The sequence below is a fragment of the Henckelia pumila genome, chromosome 1 (genome assembly GCF_033568475.1).
Source record: "Henckelia pumila isolate YLH828 chromosome 1, ASM3356847v2, whole genome shotgun sequence".
Taxonomy (NCBI): domain Eukaryota; kingdom Viridiplantae; phylum Streptophyta; class Magnoliopsida; order Lamiales; family Gesneriaceae; genus Henckelia; species Henckelia pumila.
The window spans coordinates 100,627,657-100,646,340 of NC_133120.1; the positions used below are offsets into that span (position 1 = coordinate 100,627,657).

At 35.6% G+C, this 18,684-nt stretch overlaps 3 protein-coding genes across 3 annotated transcripts; 2 read left to right on the top strand and 1 right to left on the bottom strand.

The window, feature by feature from the left end:
• The first annotated feature begins 460 nt into the window (after positions 1 to 460).
• LOC140862812 (heat shock protein 90-2) lies at positions 461 to 3,628 on the top strand. The gene is made up of 3 exons (XM_073265870.1): positions 461 to 704; positions 1,396 to 1,537; positions 1,633 to 3,628. Exons 1-3 carry the CDS (start codon positions 582 to 584, stop codon positions 3,462 to 3,464), a joined length of 2,097 nt encoding a protein of 698 aa, XP_073121971.1. The 5' UTR covers positions 461 to 581; the 3' UTR covers positions 3,465 to 3,628.
• Positions 3,629 to 7,715: 4,087 nt separating this feature from the next.
• On the top strand, positions 7,716 to 10,550 carry LOC140874492 (heat shock cognate protein 80-like). Its single transcript, XM_073277786.1, has 3 exons — positions 7,716 to 7,956; positions 8,335 to 8,476; positions 8,556 to 10,550. Exons 1-3 carry the CDS (start codon positions 7,834 to 7,836, stop codon positions 10,388 to 10,390), a joined length of 2,100 nt encoding a protein of 699 aa, XP_073133887.1. The 5' UTR covers positions 7,716 to 7,833; the 3' UTR covers positions 10,391 to 10,550.
• Positions 10,551 to 11,194: 644 nt separating this feature from the next.
• LOC140876442 (calcineurin B-like protein 3) lies at positions 11,195 to 16,361 on the bottom strand. The gene is made up of 10 exons (XM_073280400.1): positions 16,120 to 16,361; positions 15,376 to 15,456; positions 15,131 to 15,279; positions 14,462 to 14,544; positions 14,262 to 14,321; positions 13,632 to 13,740; positions 13,482 to 13,534; positions 12,259 to 12,339; positions 11,894 to 12,006; positions 11,195 to 11,557 (listed from the first exon to the last, which is right to left on the bottom strand). Exons 3-10 carry the CDS (start codon positions 15,246 to 15,248, stop codon positions 11,500 to 11,502), a joined length of 675 nt encoding a protein of 224 aa, XP_073136501.1. The 5' UTR covers positions 15,249 to 15,279; positions 15,376 to 15,456; positions 16,120 to 16,361; the 3' UTR covers positions 11,195 to 11,499.
• Between the last annotated feature and the right edge of the window lie 2,323 nt (positions 16,362 to 18,684).

Here is an 18,684-nt window from a genome sequence, read left to right on the forward strand (position 1 = left end):
TTCTCATAAGCCGACCCTACCATACCTTTTAAAATGAGACTAAAACATTAGTCCAGGGTAATTATGAACCTTCATTGAGCTCAAGCATATGATGGACCCATTCGTAGGGTATCAATCAATTTATAATAATTATTTAAATTTTTGGTTTTTTAATATATTTTTAATTTTAATAATTTATTATTTATTAAAAAAATTAAAATGTACAACACAGAACAAAAATATCAAAGAAAATCCGTAGATTTTGTTTTTTTGCCCCAAGTGTTTAGCTCGATTAATTAATTAATTAACGATAGAAAATATATCTATCCAAAAAAAGTTTTATTCCGAAACCTAAAAAAATCGAAGGATCTAGAACGGGAAAAAAACCCAAATATCACGGGTCACACAATGTTGGTTTGAAAAAAAACCGAAGGATCTAGAAACCCTAGAGATTAGAGCTATATAAATCCCCCATTCATCCCAGCAGTCCGTGCCTCCAGCAGTCGCGATTCATTGCGTTGGAACAAAGTAATCTTTGCTTTTCTTCTATAAGTTTCCTTGCAGATTGTGTTTTGGGAAGGTGAGATCCAGAGGTCGCAGCAATGGCGGATACCGAGACGTTTGCATTTCAGGCGGAGATCAACCAGCTGCTGAGCTTGATCATCAACACTTTCTACAGCAATAAGGAGATCTTTCTCCGTGAACTCATCAGTAACTCCTCTGATGTAATGGCTCCCTCCCTCCCTCCATGCTTTATGCTTTTGTTTTGCTTACGTTTTAATCTGTTTCACCTGTCTTGCTTTGTTTGGTACATGCCTCATGTTAATCCCGGTTGTCCGAGATCTATCGTCTTAACATGTTTGAGCGTCATCTACTGTCATTTGTTGTTCCTAATTCAAGTTTGATGGCCTATCATTGTGTTTTTTAGCGTAAGTATATTGTTGTTAGACGGTGGTTTGATTTTGATATTGGGATCGAACAACGTAACAAGTTCTCTGTACCGAGAACGAAGAAGCATTGGATATGTGATATTTGTTGGCTAATTCCATGAAATGAGTTTTCGTGTGGTTTTGTCTTTGAGTAAGTTCTTAGTTTTTTTTTTTGATACCGTGCTTTATGCTTTCAGCATTCTGTGCGATTATTGATATACCTGCAGAAAGTATACAATATCATTTAGAAAATGCCACTCGTGGTCGAGTGCTGGACTGATGCATGTGATTTGGTGTTGAAAAACCATTTTACCTGTGCTATGATAATGCTATAACCGTATCATTGTTTGTAATTAACTTTGTTAGTGTAGTAAAGAATGTTATTTCCCAAATTCACTTCCTGATTGCACTTGGTCATTGTTTATGATGATGGTGGAGGAATATTTTATGTTATGATGGATAACTGAATGATATATGATGAATTCAGGCTCTTGACAAGATCCGCTTTGAAAGCTTGACTGACAAGAGCAAGCTAGATGCTCAACCAGAGCTCTTCATCCACATCATCCCTGATAAGACCAACAACACACTAACCATCATTGACAGTGGTATTGGAATGTCGAAGGCTGGTAAGTGTGCGATCGTGCCAAATATTGCCTTGTTATATATGATTTAGTGTGTAGTTATGCGGTGGTTCTTTGTGCTGACATCTGTCATTGAACAGATTTGGTAAACAACCTTGGTACAATTGCAAGATCTGGAACCAAAGAGTTTATGGAAGCCATTGCAGCTGGTGCTGATGTCAGCATGATTGGGCAATTTGGTGTTGGTTTCTATTCTGCTTACTTGGTAGCTGATAAGGTTATTGTCACCACAAAGCATAATGATGATGAGCAGTATGTCTGGGAGTCCCAGGCTGGTGGTTCATTCACGGTGACCAGAGATACATCTGGGGAAAATCTCGGCAGGGGTACCAAGATCACCTTGCATCTGAAAGAGGACCAGCTTGAATATCTTGAGGAGCGCAGGCTGAAGGATTTGGTCAAGAAGCACTCTGAGTTTATTAGCTATCCAATCTCCCTTTGGGTTGAAAAGACTACAGAGAAGGAGATATCTGATGATGAGGACGAGGATGATAAAAAGGATGAAGAAGGAAAGGTTGAAGAAGTTGATGAAGAGAGTGAAAAAGCTGATAAGAAAAAGAAGAAGATCAAGGAGGTGTCCCACGAGTGGGATTTGGTGAACAAGCAAAAGCCCATCTGGATGCGGAAGCCTGAGGAAATCACCAAGGAGGAATATGCTGCTTTTTACAAGAGCCTGACCAACGATTGGGAGGAACACTTGGCAGTGAAGCACTTCTCCGTTGAAGGACAGCTTGAGTTCAAGGCTGTTCTATTTATTCCCAAGAGGGCTCCATTTGATCTATTTGACACTAAGAAGAAACCCAACAACATTAAACTTTATGTTCGCCGAGTCTTTATAATGGACAACTGTGAGGAGTTGATCCCGGAATACCTGAGCTTTGTGAAGGGGATTGTGGACTCTGAGGACCTGCCACTCAACATCTCTCGTGAAATGTTGCAGCAGAACAAGATCTTGAAGGTCATCCGCAAGAACCTGGTAAAGAAGTGCCTTGAGCTCTTCTTCGAAATTGCTGAGAACAAGGAAGACTACAACAAATTCTACGAGGCTTTCTCAAAGAATCTCAAGCTTGGTATTCACGAGGATTCTCAGAACAGGACTAAGATTGCTGAACTGCTCAGGTACCATTCTACTAAGAGTGGTGATGAGTTGACCAGCTTGAAGGATTATGTTACCAGAATGAAGGAAGGCCAAAGTGACATTTACTACATTACTGGTGAGAGCAAGAAGGCAGTCGAGAACTCACCCTTCCTTGAGAAGCTAAAGAAGAAGGGTTATGAAGTCCTGTACATGGTTGATGCAATTGATGAGTATGCCATCGGCCAATTGAAGGAATTTGAGGGTAAGAAACTTGTTTCTGCTACCAAGGAAGGTCTAAAGCTTGAGGAAGGAGAGGATGAAAAGAAGAAGGCTGAGGAGTTGAAAGAAAAGTTTGAGGGCCTGTGCAAGGTGATCAAGGATGTTCTTGGTGACAAGGTCGAGAAGGTTGTGGTATCTAACCGTGTTGTCGACTCCCCCTGTTGTTTGGTGACTGGAGAATATGGATGGACTGCAAACATGGAGAGGATCATGAAGGCACAAGCGTTGAGAGATTCTAGCATGGCTGGATACATGTCCAGCAAGAAGACAATGGAGATCAATCCCGAGAACTCCATCATGGAGGAGCTTAGAAAGAGGGCTGATGCTGACAAGAACGACAAGTCGGTGAAGGACTTGGTTATGCTGCTCTTCGAAACTGCTTTACTGACTTCGGGGTTCAGTCTCGATGAACCTAACACCTTTGGCAATAGGATTCATAGGATGCTTAAACTTGGGCTGAGCATTGATGATGATGCTGGAGATGCAGATGCCGACATGCCCGCGTTGGAAGAAGATGCTGATGCTGAAGGCAGCAAGATGGAGGAAGTGGACTAAACCCCGGGTTGTTTTTGGTTGAGTTAGTGGGAAGTTTCCTTTCTTAAAATTTATGTAGTGGTTTAATCGTGCAAGACAAATTTTATAGCTTTTTTCGCACTCGAGTTCGTGATAACTCCTTTTTTATTATTATTACTATTATTTTGTCTGCCGTTTCTGTTTTACTTTCGGACTTGTTTTTTACCAGCCGATTAAAAAGTTGGTTCCATTTTAACCCTGAACTTTTTAAGCAGCCGATCCTTGGCGCGTTTATTTAACATTTTTCTTTAGTCTGAAATTTTTCGATCTGATTTTTGTTATTTCTCAAGAACTCGCCTAAATTTAATGCATTTGGAAGGATTAAATATGTCGTTAATACCTGTAAACTCGTTAATCATCAAACTATTATCTCTCTTTTAACGTATTAGCCTTACTTTCTTGCACCAATTGATATATATGGGGTCAGTTAATGGTGGCCCTCTACACCCAAAGAAATTTAGGTAGTGAATTTGGGTACTTGGGTTAATTTCAAGTTTATGGTTATCAATTAAGGCGCAAGGCGGCGTGGTTAGATCAGATCAGTAGTTGGGAGACGATCATGTGTTTTGTTCTATATTTAATTTTAAAACAAATAAATAGTAGTGGTTATTATTATTTTGCACTATTAGTGTTATTCTATGCTACATTTGAAGTATTTCTCTTTTCATAATATGATCAAATATCAACAATTAAATCATTAACACATATGTTAATTTTCATAAAAAATATAAGGATCACACGTTATATAATAATATTGAAATAATGGAGAAAGACTCTCGACTATACTAACCAATAGATTCCTTTGATATTGGATTGGATTGTGTTAGACGGAATTTATGAGCTCGTGATTTGTATACGTACGTAAAACAAATCTATCAACTTGTCATTTTAAAAAATATATACAAACGTTTCTAAACTTTCCTTGTTTGTCTATACCGGATTTTCCTAGATTTTGTTTTTATGTTTAAAAAAATTATCTTATTGGATATATTGTACGATGAGTTTGGTTTGGATTATAGTATTATAGATATGATAAATTCTACAATCATTATTAAAGTAATTAATAGAAATTGTAATGGTGATGAATAAATAATAAGATTAAATAAAATTTGGAATAATGGTGAATAAATAATAGAGTAAAATTCATTTTGGTATACGAACAATTATTTAAATGTCAAATTGGTGCATGTACAATTGAAAATAGCTTAATTGATACATGATTCAACTTTTTTTAAGACTAATTATTTTTAGAAAATTCAACTAACTGCACATTTTATTTTTCAAAATATTTTATTGACTAAAAATGTAAAAATAAATTTATATAAATTTAAAAATTAAAAGAAATAAGTATATTACTGTTTATATATTTATATTTTACTCATCAATAAATATAATGTAATTTTAGAAGATTAATAAATAAATAATAAAATGGTTTTTTTCTATATATATTATAAATAGTTATCCGTTTTTGAAAAAAAATTAATATATTAATAAAATAATACTTAATAAATAAATCATATAAATGACTAAAATATATTTAATATCGATAAAAAATAAAAAAATAAATATTTATTTATATTTAAATTTAAGGACTATTAAAAAAATATAAAATTTTAAAATTTTAAATCAAGTAGATAAATTTTATATTATTAGAATCACGTAAATCAAAAGTAACAATTTATGATTTAATAGAAAAAGAGATAAAATTTTATTCATAATGATATTTAAAATAAAACTATGAATGGTAAGATCAAAGAATATATATATATATATATATATATATATATATATATATATAAAGAATATATATATATACTTACTGAAAAGTGAACAAATATTTATTTTGCTTAATTTAATAAAAATATCACATAACATATTATAAAAACATTGTGTCTAATATATAAATAGTATATTTCAATAAATATTTATATAACGACCCATTGTATCAAGACGAGTCTTTCCAGCGTGCTTATGTCATCACTCATACGCATCCGGAAAAACTTCCCAGGGGGTCACCCATCCTATAATTTATCCAAGTATTTATTTTGCTTAATTTAATAAAAATATAACATAACATATTATAAAAACATTGTGTCTAATATATAAATAGTATTCAATAAATATTTATGTAACGACCCACTGTATCAAGACGAGTCTTTTCAGCGTGCTTATGTCCTCATCACACGCACCCGGGGAAACTTTCCAGGGGTCACCCATCCTATAATTTCCCCAAGTCAAGCACTCTTAACTTTGGAGTTCTTATGTGAAGAGTTACCGAAAAAAATATGCATCTTCTTGATATGAGTAGTTCATATGAAATCTTTTAAGCTCTTCTCAACTATGCAGTCTCATACTTACACAGCCTCAGAATCCCTCTCATTCCGGTACGGGATCGGTTCATTCATGTCTTCCTCCGCCTAGAAGCCATCAGGAGCCGCTCATTGTCCGTGCAACCTCTTGGCACCGGCGATCACTCCCCGCCTCCTCAGCCGCGGGCGTCACATGCCCACCAGCTTCCTCTTGGTTCGTCCCCGAATCATACCGTACTAAGAGAGGTCGGCTCTGATACCATTTATAACGATCCATTGTATCAAGACGAGTCTTTCCAGCATGCTTATGTCCTCACTCACACGCACCCGAGAAAACTTCCCAGGGGTCACCCATTCTATAATTTTCCAAGTAAAGCACGCTTAACTTTGGAGTTCTTATGTAAAGAGTTACCGAAAAGAAGATGCACCTTCTTGATATGAGTAGTACATATGAAATCTTTTAAACTCTTCTCAACTATGCAGTCTCATACCTACACAGTCTCATAATCCCTCTCATTCCGGTACGGGATCGGTTCATTCATGTCTCTCTCCGCCTAGAATTCTACCAGGAGCCGCTCATTGTCCGTGCAACCTCTTGGCACCGTTACTCCCCGCCTCCTCAGCCCTGGGCATCACAATTTATATTTTAAAATTTTAAATGACCATGTCTCTCATATAACATAAAAAAGCCTAAATGTAAATGTATTAAAAAATTTGTGATTTAAACAAATATATGCTATGAATCTTTTACATTAAAATCATCAAACATCACACATTTTTAATATTTGTGCACGTGATATAGCTACGAACGATTGTCACTTTATCAAAAGTTATAGCTATTGTCAATAGTGCAACTCAAATCCTACACAATTATGACAATTATTGAGTGCAACTCAAATTTTACACAATTATGATAATTATTGCGTCAACAATCTTCTTCTCGATTATTGCATCTTTTATTATGACTGAGAATTAAACTCATGATTTTGGCTTAATGTCAATTGTAAAATTTAACATTTGTCATTTTACAAAAATTTGTAGCAAATGATAATAATGAAATTCAAATAATTTATGTCGTACAATAGCTTAAGTACCGCTTTTCAATTATTCTATACAATGTGGAACTAGTATTTATTATTGACAACCTTTTATTTTGCCATTCATTATCTAAATTACTGTGTTTCCTCTCAATTAGATACTAGTTTAAATAATTTTTATATAACTAGCATAACTAAACACATTACACGTATATAATATTATGAGTATGAATCTTGTTAGACCATAAGACATGTTGATTGATACATATTTATAGTTAATGTAATAATTTTGACATAAAAATAATATTTTTTTTATGAGTCGCGTCGCGTCGTTGAGACGCTCGTCTTACAAGATTGATATGTATATACTTTTATACAAGTTTTTTTTTTTGTGTAATATGATGTATGAATAGTAAATGGACAATATATTTTTTACAAATATATAATTTTCAATACTCGACTTAGTTAAGATCAGTCGTATCTAAACCATAAAACTAGTTGAGTTTTGACAAAAAATATTTTATGATACATGTTAACCAATGAATTGAGTATGATGTATTATCACAGTGCTTTTATGAACATTATTATTAAAAGTAATATTTTTTTATGTATTGAATCGGATCAGAGATCCATCTCATTAAATTAATGTGTGATATGATACATTTTTTTTTCCCGAAATTTCAAAAATAAAAGAAAGAAAGGAAGGGTCTAGAGTCCTCCAGTACAATATTTTTTTGAGCGAAGACCTACAATTTAATAATAATTCTTGTAAAAAAAAAAATTAATGTCAATAATATATATTATTGATAATTATTATAATTAAAAAATCGAAGGATCTAGAAACCCTAGTAAAACTCGATGATATAAAGGGGCAATTTTTGCCTCCACACTCTGCCTCTTGCGCTGCACATACAGATCACTCACTCCAAACCCTACCGATCATCTCTCTATCAGGTTTCTCTCAGGTAATTTTTGTGAGGAATTCGATAAGCAGAGACCGTAGATATGGCGGATACGGAGACGTTTGCATTCCAGGCCGAAATCAACCAGCTGTTGAGTTTGATTATCAACACTTTCTACAGCAATAAGGAGATCTTTCTCCGTGAACTCATCAGCAACTCTTCCGACGTAAGTGTTACGTGCTGTGTTGGGATCTAGGTCTGTTAGTTTTGGTTTTACAATTTTTGAGAATATGTTGCAATGTTTTGCTTGCTAACATGGATGCGTTCAGTCGTTAAAGAGTATGATGAACACTCCGAAAGTTAATTTTGTCTTCTCGTATTTTGGTTAAATTTTCGCGGACCTTCCTTTGAGGTTATCATCTGTTTTTTCGCTTTGAATTAATCAGAAGAACGGACTAGTTTTTTTTACATATGCAGCAATTTAGTACTCTGTAAACATTGTTGTAGCCACTGAACTGATTCGTGAGAATGGTTGGTTCTGGATATTAGGCGCAACTAATGGAAGATAGATTCCGTGATTAACTGTCGTTACTGTTGTAATCAGGCTCTTGACAAGATTCGTTTCGAAAGCCTGACGGATAAGAGCAAGCTAGATGCTCAACCAGAGCTCTTTATTCACATTATTCCCGACAAAGCCAGCAATACACTGACCATCATTGACAGTGGTATTGGGATGACGAAGGCAGGTAGGTGTCAAAAAACGCTTAGTTTTCTTGATTTTTCATTTTATTTTATGATTTGTACTGAATATGTTTTTTATCACAGACTTGGTGAACAATCTCGGTACAATTGCGAGGTCTGGAACCAAGGAATTCATGGAAGCCCTTGCTGCTGGTGCTGATGTCAGTATGATTGGACAGTTCGGTGTTGGTTTCTACTCAGCTTACTTGGTTGCTGAGAAGGTTATTGTAATTACTAAGCATAATGATGATGAGCAATACGTATGGGAGTCCCAGGCTGGTGGTTCATTCACAGTGACCAGAGATACATCTGGTGAAAATCTTGGCAGGGGTACCAAGATCACCTTGCATCTAAAAGAGGACCAGCTTGAATATCTTGAGGAACGCAGGCTGAAGGATTTGGTCAAGAAGCACTCTGAGTTTATTAGCTACCCAATCTCTCTTTGGGTGGAAAAGACTACAGAAAAGGAGATCTCCGACGACGAAGACGAGGAAGACAAAAAGGATGAGGAAGGTAAGGTTGAAGAAATTGATGAAGAGAAGGAGAAAGCAGAGAAGAAGAAGAAAAAGATCAAAGAAGTGTCTCACGAATGGAATCTTGTGAACAAGCAAAAGCCCATCTGGATGAGGAAACCTGAGGAAATCACCAAGGAAGAATATTCTGCTTTCTACAAGAGCCTGACCAATGACTGGGAGGAACACTTGGCAGTGAAGCACTTCTCTGTTGAAGGCCAGCTTGAGTTCAAGGCTGTTCTCTTTGTTCCTAAGAGAGCACCATTTGATCTGTTTGATACCAAAAAGAAGCCCAACAACATCAAGCTTTATGTTCGTCGTGTATTTATCATGGACAACTGCGAGGAGTTGATCCCCGAGTACCTGAGCTTTGTGAAGGGGATTGTGGACTCTGAGGACCTGCCCCTCAACATCTCCCGTGAAATGTTGCAGCAGAACAAGATCTTAAAGGTCATCCGCAAGAACCTGGTAAAGAAGTGCCTTGAGCTCTTCTTTGAGATTGCCGAGAACAAGGAAGATTACAACAAATTCTATGAAGCGTTCTCGAAGAACCTCAAGCTTGGTATCCACGAAGATTCTCAGAACAAGAGTAAGCTGGCTGAATTGCTGAGGTACCACTCTACCAAGAGCGGTGACGAGTTGACAAGCTTGAAGGACTATGTGACCAGAATGAAGGAAGGCCAGAGTGACATTTATTATATTACTGGTGAGACCAAGAAGGCTGTTGAGAACTCACCCTTCCTTGAGAAGCTAAAGAAGAAGGGTATTGAAGTCCTCTACATGGTTGATGCAATTGATGAGTATGCTGTTGGTCAATTGAAGGAATTCGAGGGTAAGAAACTCGTGTCTGCCACCAAGGAAGGTCTAAAGCTTGAAGAGGGTGAGGATGAGAAGAAGAAGGCTGAGGAGTTGAAAGAAAAGTTTGAGGGTCTGTGCAAGGTGATCAAGGATGTTCTGGGTGACAAGGTCGAGAAGGTTGTGGTCTCTAATCGTGTTGTCGATTCTCCCTGTTGTTTGGTGACTGGTGAATATGGATGGACTGCAAACATGGAGAGGATCATGAAGGCACAAGCGTTGAGAGATTCTAGCATGGCTGGATACATGTCCAGCAAGAAGACAATGGAGATCAATCCTGAGAACTCCATCATGGAGGAGCTTAGAAAGAGGGCCGATGCTGACAAGAACGACAAGTCGGTGAAGGACTTAGTCATGCTGCTGTTTGAGACTGCTCTTCTCACATCTGGATTCAGCTTGGATGAGCCCGCAACTTTTGGAAACCGTATTCACAGAATGCTAAAGCTTGGGCTGAGCATTGATGACGATGCTGCCGATGGAGATGTTGATATGCCAGCTTTGGAAGAAGCTGATGCTGATGCTGAGGGCAGCAAGATGGAGGAAGTTGATTAAACACTACTGGTGGTTTGATTTTCTCTGTTCCCTTTTTTGGCATTTTATGATGTTATGGTTTAGACTGTTTTTAATTGTTTTTTTGTTGGAACCAAATATTGTCTCTCGTATATGCTATGACTGTTGTATGCCAATGATGTCGTTGCTGGTTCTCTGGTTTTACGTGTTTTCCCTCGACGATCCAGTCATATTTGAACTACGTTGTGCCATGTCCAAATCTGGTATCTTGGTCGCATTGCTCGGCGAGCCGTGTTTGCACTTTGCCATAATGGGAAATTTTTGTACTCGGTTTTAAAATGTTACCAACATTATTTTACAAGAATGTAGCCGTTTGAAATCATGAAAGCATAAGAGAATTATATACAATTCATCAGGCAAATTAAGAGCGTAATAAGTTTTTTGATAATATTGTAATGTTAAATTTTTTATTTTAAAGTCAAATATATCGTTTGGTGGGCTGATAATAAATTCAGTGCGTCTCTCGGAATACTGATTAAACTTCCATGGTGGTTTTATTTAGAAACTGTTTAATTCTTACCTATATTTACAAGAAGTAATATTTTTTTCTTAGGAAATATCCATCTCAAAATTGTGTTATAAATAATACTCCAAACCTCCCGGCATGCGTTGCAATCCATTCGGAATTTCCGAATGTAGAACTGCTTTTTTCTTATTGAGCAGAAAAGGAAATATCAACCGAATTTCAAGAAATTCAGATTCAACATAAATCGAGAGAGATCTAGAATCGTAGTCATAACTTTACAAACATAAATTGTGAAAATGAGGTGTTAAATCAGAAATTCAGAAACACAAATCATAATTCATTATGCATTAACCGACGACGCCAAAAATGACATAGTATAAGGTTTTTCAAGTCGTAGTGCTGTCGATGCTTCAAACTTGGATGTCAAATTCGAGTTTTTATTAAATCTAATTTACAATCAAATCCGAACCCAAACCACGATTTCGATATGTCAAAGCACGACAAGAAGGTGAAAAAACAAACAAAGTGCAACAAATGTCACACGAGATGGCAGTGTCATTGATAAGAAACAAATCATCACATTTATAAACACGAAGACAACTCAACTCGAATGCAACATCTTGAATCAGGTATCCTCAACTCTCGAGTGAAATACAAAACTCGGGAACGTCGTCGTGATGTCCCTGTAAAGGAAGAACACATGATCAGCAAACGTAGGATGCACGGTGCCGACCAACAAATTCACAAATAAAGTACAATATTTTCTGATCCTGTGAAAATTTGACGGCAATAAAAGAAAATATCTCAACAAATTCGAGTTTCCACGATTCCCAAAGATTCAGGTGCTGCGTTTTCATCTCGTGATATTCAATTGTTTCCACAAGTACAATTTCTTTCTCACTTTGGACAGGCACATAATTATTTCACTAAATGGGCTATCCTTTTTGGGTTTATCAGCATACTTCTTAATCACATGAAGTTTTAAGAGTAGTTACGCGGACAACAAGATTGGCACATACTTGAGATATTGAAGTGTCATATTTTTCAAAAGAGAAGGATGCCGCAAAACAAGACTTCTCCATTCTTCTTTATCAATTTTTCCATCATGCTTCGTATCAGCTTCCTCGAAGGTCTGAAATAGAACCCAAATATCCATGAAACGATAAAAACAAGTAAAGACAAATGACAAAGCATCAATTGACCAATGATTATGTTATCGATTGACTGCTAATCATCTCGGTAATATTATGAGAAGCCAAACTTGAAATTACTTTTCTATTGAGTGGCTCGAATCAACGAACGGTTGCCTCAATAACTGAAGTTTACCGGGGTTGCTTTGGGGGCAGAGATCGGAAGGTCAAAACAAAGTTAGGTAGTAAATAACCTTGTCAATTATGCTCTCTATAACTTCATCTGACAGGTTCATACCAGATTCGGCCAGAGTAGCAACCACCATTTGCTTTACCTGTATATTCCAAGCCATAAAATTGACATGTTATTAGAAACTTTATGAAATTATGCCATCTGTTTAAGACTTGAGACTGTAGTAACAGTTTGAGCAACTTCTCAACACTTTTAAGTACATAAAATAGGTAAACTGAGTGAATTTGTTTTGTTATGTAGGATATAATTAGACAGGATGTGGACATGGTGAACACCAACTTTCAGCTTACATGTTTTCATAAAGAATGTAGTCCCATTTTCGACTGAACAACAAGCATAAAAATAACTTGACATATTACAGGACTCCTCAATTTTCTAAATTACATATTCGAGCAAATTTACAAGGGCTGTATTGAGGGTCTCTCAACTGTATTCCCAACCAGTTGCGACTGAAACAAATCTAGAAGATACTAAAAGGCAAAAGATAAATTACATCCTCAAGCATTCAGATTTCAGAGTTTCATGAATTCAAGCAAAAGAAAAGGAAATAAATTTTAATGATGGTTGTATTCCTTGAACATCGCAGATATTGACATGAATGCATACAGATCTTTTGGCTGTGTATGAACCTTTTTTTAAAAAAAAAAAAAGAAAGTGGAGAGAGATCCAAAAGTTTACGAAATTGCCTGACTGTCAACTACCTCAAGGAAAAAATAATATAAATTATTCGAACTACAAATGTTCACATATGAAAAAAATGCAATGACGAATAACATAATAATATTACGCGTTATCATTAAGAATCACCTATACAGAAGCAATGGTTTGACAAAATAATCACAACACATGCACACAAGAAGCATTATACGTTGTACATTGTGGTTATAAGATCACGTGGAAAAACAATGCATAACCATCAAGTGAAAATGCAATAAATGTGGGGAAAATATTCCCATTCTCCTGCTTCTCTTGTTAAGCATATGTAACAGTTCTCTCACTTAAGAATTGTAATATACATAATACATGTACATTTGTACGTCTATATATATATATATATATAAAACGGACAATTAAAGGAGTAAGTGGTTAAGATATCAGAAAAAATAGTAAGTGGTTAAGATATCAGAAAAAATAGACTAACTGCAGAAGCTGCAGCTCAGACTTCAAGGGTCAACATAATTAAATCTCCCCTACAGCAAAACATACAAAGCGAGAAATGTTCACCTCTTGCCTTTCGATAAAACCTTGCTGCTTGAGATCGTACAGTTGAAAAGAAACTGCAGTGAGAAATATAAGTCAAAAGGGCATGAATATCAGAAAGTCACCAAGAGCTAAACGGAGCCTAATAACGGGAGTATCAGATATTCAACATACATTCAATCTTATCATCAATAGAAGCATTTGGATGAAATACAGAGAGTGCACGGGCGAACTCCTCAAAACCAAGAATTCCATTATGTTTGGTGTCAAACAAGTCAAAAACCTGCTCCAAGAAATATGTGGATGAGAAGAGACAAGCGAAATTTTTTTAATACTCTTTAAAACTTCTGAGCATACGCACAATGTAATATCCCAAAATAAACATCATATTCTAAAGTACAAGATTTGTTCTATAAAAAATAAAATTATGTTCCAGTTGAAGGAAATAGAAAGGCTGAGGAAGATTCCTAAGTATCTGGGGAACGACCCTACGTCTTAAGGAAGTGTTACCCCAAGGATTACTTTTCATTGTTGAAAGATGCATTTCCAAGTCTCATCAAAATAGATGCGGACGAATTGCAACACATCATTTTAAATTGGCGTCTAAAACTTCATTCGCGTCAACATGTGCCTGATGTAAAACTACGATCTAACTGCATGCTGGTTGCCACTGGGAACACTCAAGATTGTACATGAAAAGAACTTTGATAATGCACGATAACAAAATTTTTACTTAATAGCAGCCACCACAAATCGTGTTCATCAGATAACTACTGATAAAACATGCTTAAAATTGTAAAGTACCCGATCGGCAAACAGACTCTCTTTTTTGTTTGTCTTAAACAATGCCAATTGAAATTCTTCCTGCAAAATAATAAAGAGAAATTTGAATTACATGAATGATGTTGAAAGGGTCGTAAACTCATGGACATGCTATAGCCCATAAGGATATTTATACGTCAAAATGACTTGAAATCATTGATCTGTGCTAATATAGTAAGAACCTTGTTGATCAGCCCGTCATCAATCACAGCGCTGCTGATCTTCTTAAAAAGCTCATAAAGTGCTTCTATTTCGCTTACACTAACTGCATAAAAGAAAAATTCAATTACAAAATAGCTGCATATCCAGTCATGCTAGAGAACAGCATATGAATACAGACGGAAGAAAATGGAGTGCCAAGAAATCAGCGAACAAGATAACAGCTCTTATGACCTATCTCCATCAACACTTTTTCACAGCTGCAGCGATTGAATGGCAATATCAGGTTATTAGTATTCCTTTCATGAAGATCCGGCCGGTTTTAAAGTGAAACACTCCTTTTGAGTATCATTAAATAAATTAATCATTTTCCTTTTCTAGGAAATCCATAAAGAAATTTCATTTCATAAAAATGGGAAGTTTCTATCCAAAAAATACCATCTTATTTAGAGGCAAAGGATAAGACACGAGACCTCAAAACCACTGTTTTGAAGAGCAAAAAGGAAAACATTTTCAAATCTCACTTTTTCAACAAATATCGCAAGATCGGGAATGGAGATAGGATATCTTAAATCCATATTCTTATGTCCATTGTATATTACAAGTTCCTTTACCCTTTCTTTTATTTTATACGGGTTGGCCGTTGGGCATTGAAGAGGTTAACTAATAAAGATTGTGGATAGAATGCATACACACAGTCTCTCTGGCAAGAATTTCAGGATCCTCGAGGCCCCTTGATTGGGTATCAAGTTCAAAGCATTGAAGCAATGGAGCACATAAATGCTTGAACCCTGCTAAGCACTGCAACATGGTATTTCTTGAACATTAATACACTCCATTCCTGCAAAAAAAATGAAGATAAAATTTTACTAAAAAATGCATTAAAAATTGCAATATGATATAAGAATAGGAAAAATAACTTGAAAAAAAAAACCACCTTTGGACCATTCTCCAAATCACGAGCTCCAAAAACAAAGTGAAAACGCTGGTGGAGACTTGATCTTGACAATACTAATACCTGATAATTAATTTTATGCACGTTAGAAAATATCATTGCAACAAAATTTCAGGATCAAAGTTTTTTTTTTAGTTTGAAAGATGGGCCAACACACAATTTCAAGATATGAACACCTTCCAAAGGATTCCACGGAGGGACACAGTATTTTCTTCATCTACCATTCATACAGTTTACACATTACGCTTTGATATCTAGTAAAAGCATTCTCTAAATTCCCGTCTTCAGCATAAAAAATTTGTAACAGTCAGTGCCATTAAAAAGAACTACTCCCACAAATCTAAATCTGCCTCTCGAGCAACATCATTTACTAAACCAATGCATACAACCTACTTCCAAATTCGCTAACCAACCCTCAATTAAAACAATTCGAAACTATAATGGCCCAGGTAACCAAACGGAAGACCCAAAATCCAACCCCAGATTCAATTGGATCCCAATAAATGTAAACTACAGGACGCACCCTAACTGCAAAAATCCGATGAAATCGCCTGAATTTCATGTTAGATCCACCTAGAACATATAAAATTATCGAACTTCCGCTGCAGCTTAGAATTAGGGTACAAACTCCCACATTCCCAAATCAGTCCTGGATCTCAGGAGCAGAAAAAAATAACATATAAATTCGCAGATTGGAATTTTCGCAATAAAAAACATTCTTTTTACCTCCGCAGGCAAGATCAGGTGAACAAGAAGGATCGAGCAACCGCTCTTTGGCCGAGATATAGAAATTGGGAGCCGACAATCTTGGACCAATAATCGAATGGTTTTTTCTTTGCCTTGATTGGATTCGGAATAGATTTGGACACAGAGATGTTGACAGGTGAAAGGGGAGTAGCTCTGTTCCGCCGGGGGAAATCAAGAGGCCAGTGGATTGGGTGGTAGCCACTCGACCATTGGGGCTCGTCCTATTTAACCTCTCCTTTTTTATATATAATCTCAAAAAAAAAGTTTTATTTTTATTTATTTGAATTTGAATTGCCAGTTTCTAAATTAAGAAATTCTGTTTTACAAATAATTTATTTTATATTTAAAGATAAAATAATATTTTTAGTTATTTCTATGAACAATTATTATAGTTATAAATGGTAAATATTAAGCAGCAAATTTATGATAAATCCCTATTAGTAAATATAAATTTCTCCTCAGTCCCCAAGTCAACAATTATTTGTTCTAAATCCCTGACATAAGGCTGCTATTTGTTACAACTCTCTATTTGGGTCAGTTTACAAAAATGCCCCTAAAATTTATTTAAACACCCAACACTATCCCTCACATATTTTTCAAATAAACAAAAAACAAGAAAACAGGGACGATCGGTAGTTTCCCTCCCTCACCCAACCGATTCTTCCCGCAGGAAAGCAGTGATCTTTTGCGACAAGTTTTTGAGATCAGAAAATGGCACCGTTGACTAAAAGAAGCAGACACTCAAAAGATAAGTCAGTTGAAGGAGCTTCTAGAGTCCGGAAGAAAAAGAAATCTAGCACGGTGAAGAAGTCGAAAAAATCAAAAATAGGTGAACCATGTTTTAAATTTGTTAAATTGGCCGCTATATATGATTAGTCTCTCGAGTAACTGAGAAAAATTATTCGTTTAGAGGAATAATTTGGTCCTCATTGTAAGAATCTTTAAGGTTTATGTGTTTCCATTATTTTTAGGGTTTCATGGCTCAATTGTCTTAGTACCGTTCTTGTTTGCATATATTTGTCAAAACATTCGCATCATTATTCCTAAATTTTGTATTTAATTTTGACAGTTCCTCAGTTTAAATTATTTATCCCCAATTTTTAGGGTTTTGTTCTTGAAATTGTTTTTGAAGTATATCTTCGTAAATGAATTCTATATTGTTATGTTGTTGTGATGTTTGTGATTTATTGAATATATATTCAATAATGTTATATTATTGAAGACAATTGATAAATTTCTGTATAAAAGTATCCAATTGTTCCCAAATTTGAAGTTTTTGTTCTTTTTCATGCAATATTCCATTCTGTTATTTTTAATGTAAAATTTTTGTAATGATTTTTAAATATTAGAAATGGCTGATGAAGAGGAAATATGTGATGATTTTGAGTCGATCAAAAGTGGCAAGGTTATATTTACTCGATGTTCTCCCGCCTATTGTAAAAAAATAATGGAGGAGTTGAAGGTGGTCATAGGGAATGAACAAATGAGCAGAATAAAAGAAACTTCATTCGGTAAATGGATAGACATGTCTGTTCTACCTGTGAGTAGTGGCAGGGTTGACTATCTGTTTAAAAGATTTGATAGTCCTTCATGCTTGTTCGTTGTTGGTGGCGATATTTCCATTCCTTTCACATCAAGAGACTTCTCAATCGTGCTTGGTTTGCATCAGAGAGGTCAACAAGTTGATCTGGACCTCAAGCTTGAATCAAGCTTTCTGTCTCGGCATTTCAGAGGGAAAATAAGCAACACTCATAGGATCATTATAAAAAAAAGCTTGTTTTCCTTGCGAGTAGTAATGTCGAAGCTGACATTGATGACTTTGTTCGAATGTTTATTTTGTTCATATTTAATTCTGTAATATTTTCGATTGGTAATTACATTACTCCTGCTTTTATCTTTCCCTATATTGATGAACTGAGCACTTTTTTTGAGTTTGGATGGGGAGATGCTGCGTTTAGGTTTTTATACCGAGAATTGGACAATCAAGTGAGTAAATTGTATTTGGATGGTTGCACGGCTGGTTTGATGGTTAGTATATAATTATCTGAGTTATTGTGCTATTAATTTGTTGAATTTGTTTACTTATATGATTTTTTGCTTAGGCTTGGTTCTATGAAAGAGTACCGTCATTAGCCGTCCCTCGTGGTGTTCATATCTGCCCCCGCCTGTTTCGTTTCGAAAAAAGCAAGATCAAGTTGGATGCTGTGAAAGCTGAAGTGGCTTTTGATGCCATATCGTCAACCAAAGTATCTTTTTTTTACTAATCATATTTCGAATGCTGGAGGTTTGCATGATATATATTTGTTTTTGGATCAGGTTTTGTCGATTCATCCCTTTTCTGAAGAGGAAATGGAGAACAAGGTAATTTGAGTAGCATCCTTCATTTCACGTTTTAAAAATAAGAAATATTCTTCATTAACTTCTTTGTTGTTGTAGTTGTTGCTGCCGGTTTCAAAGGAACAAGGAGGCAGCAGAGATAATTGTGAACTAGAAAAAATTGTGAATAAACAAATTGCTGAGATTAAAATGTTGAAAAGAACTTGT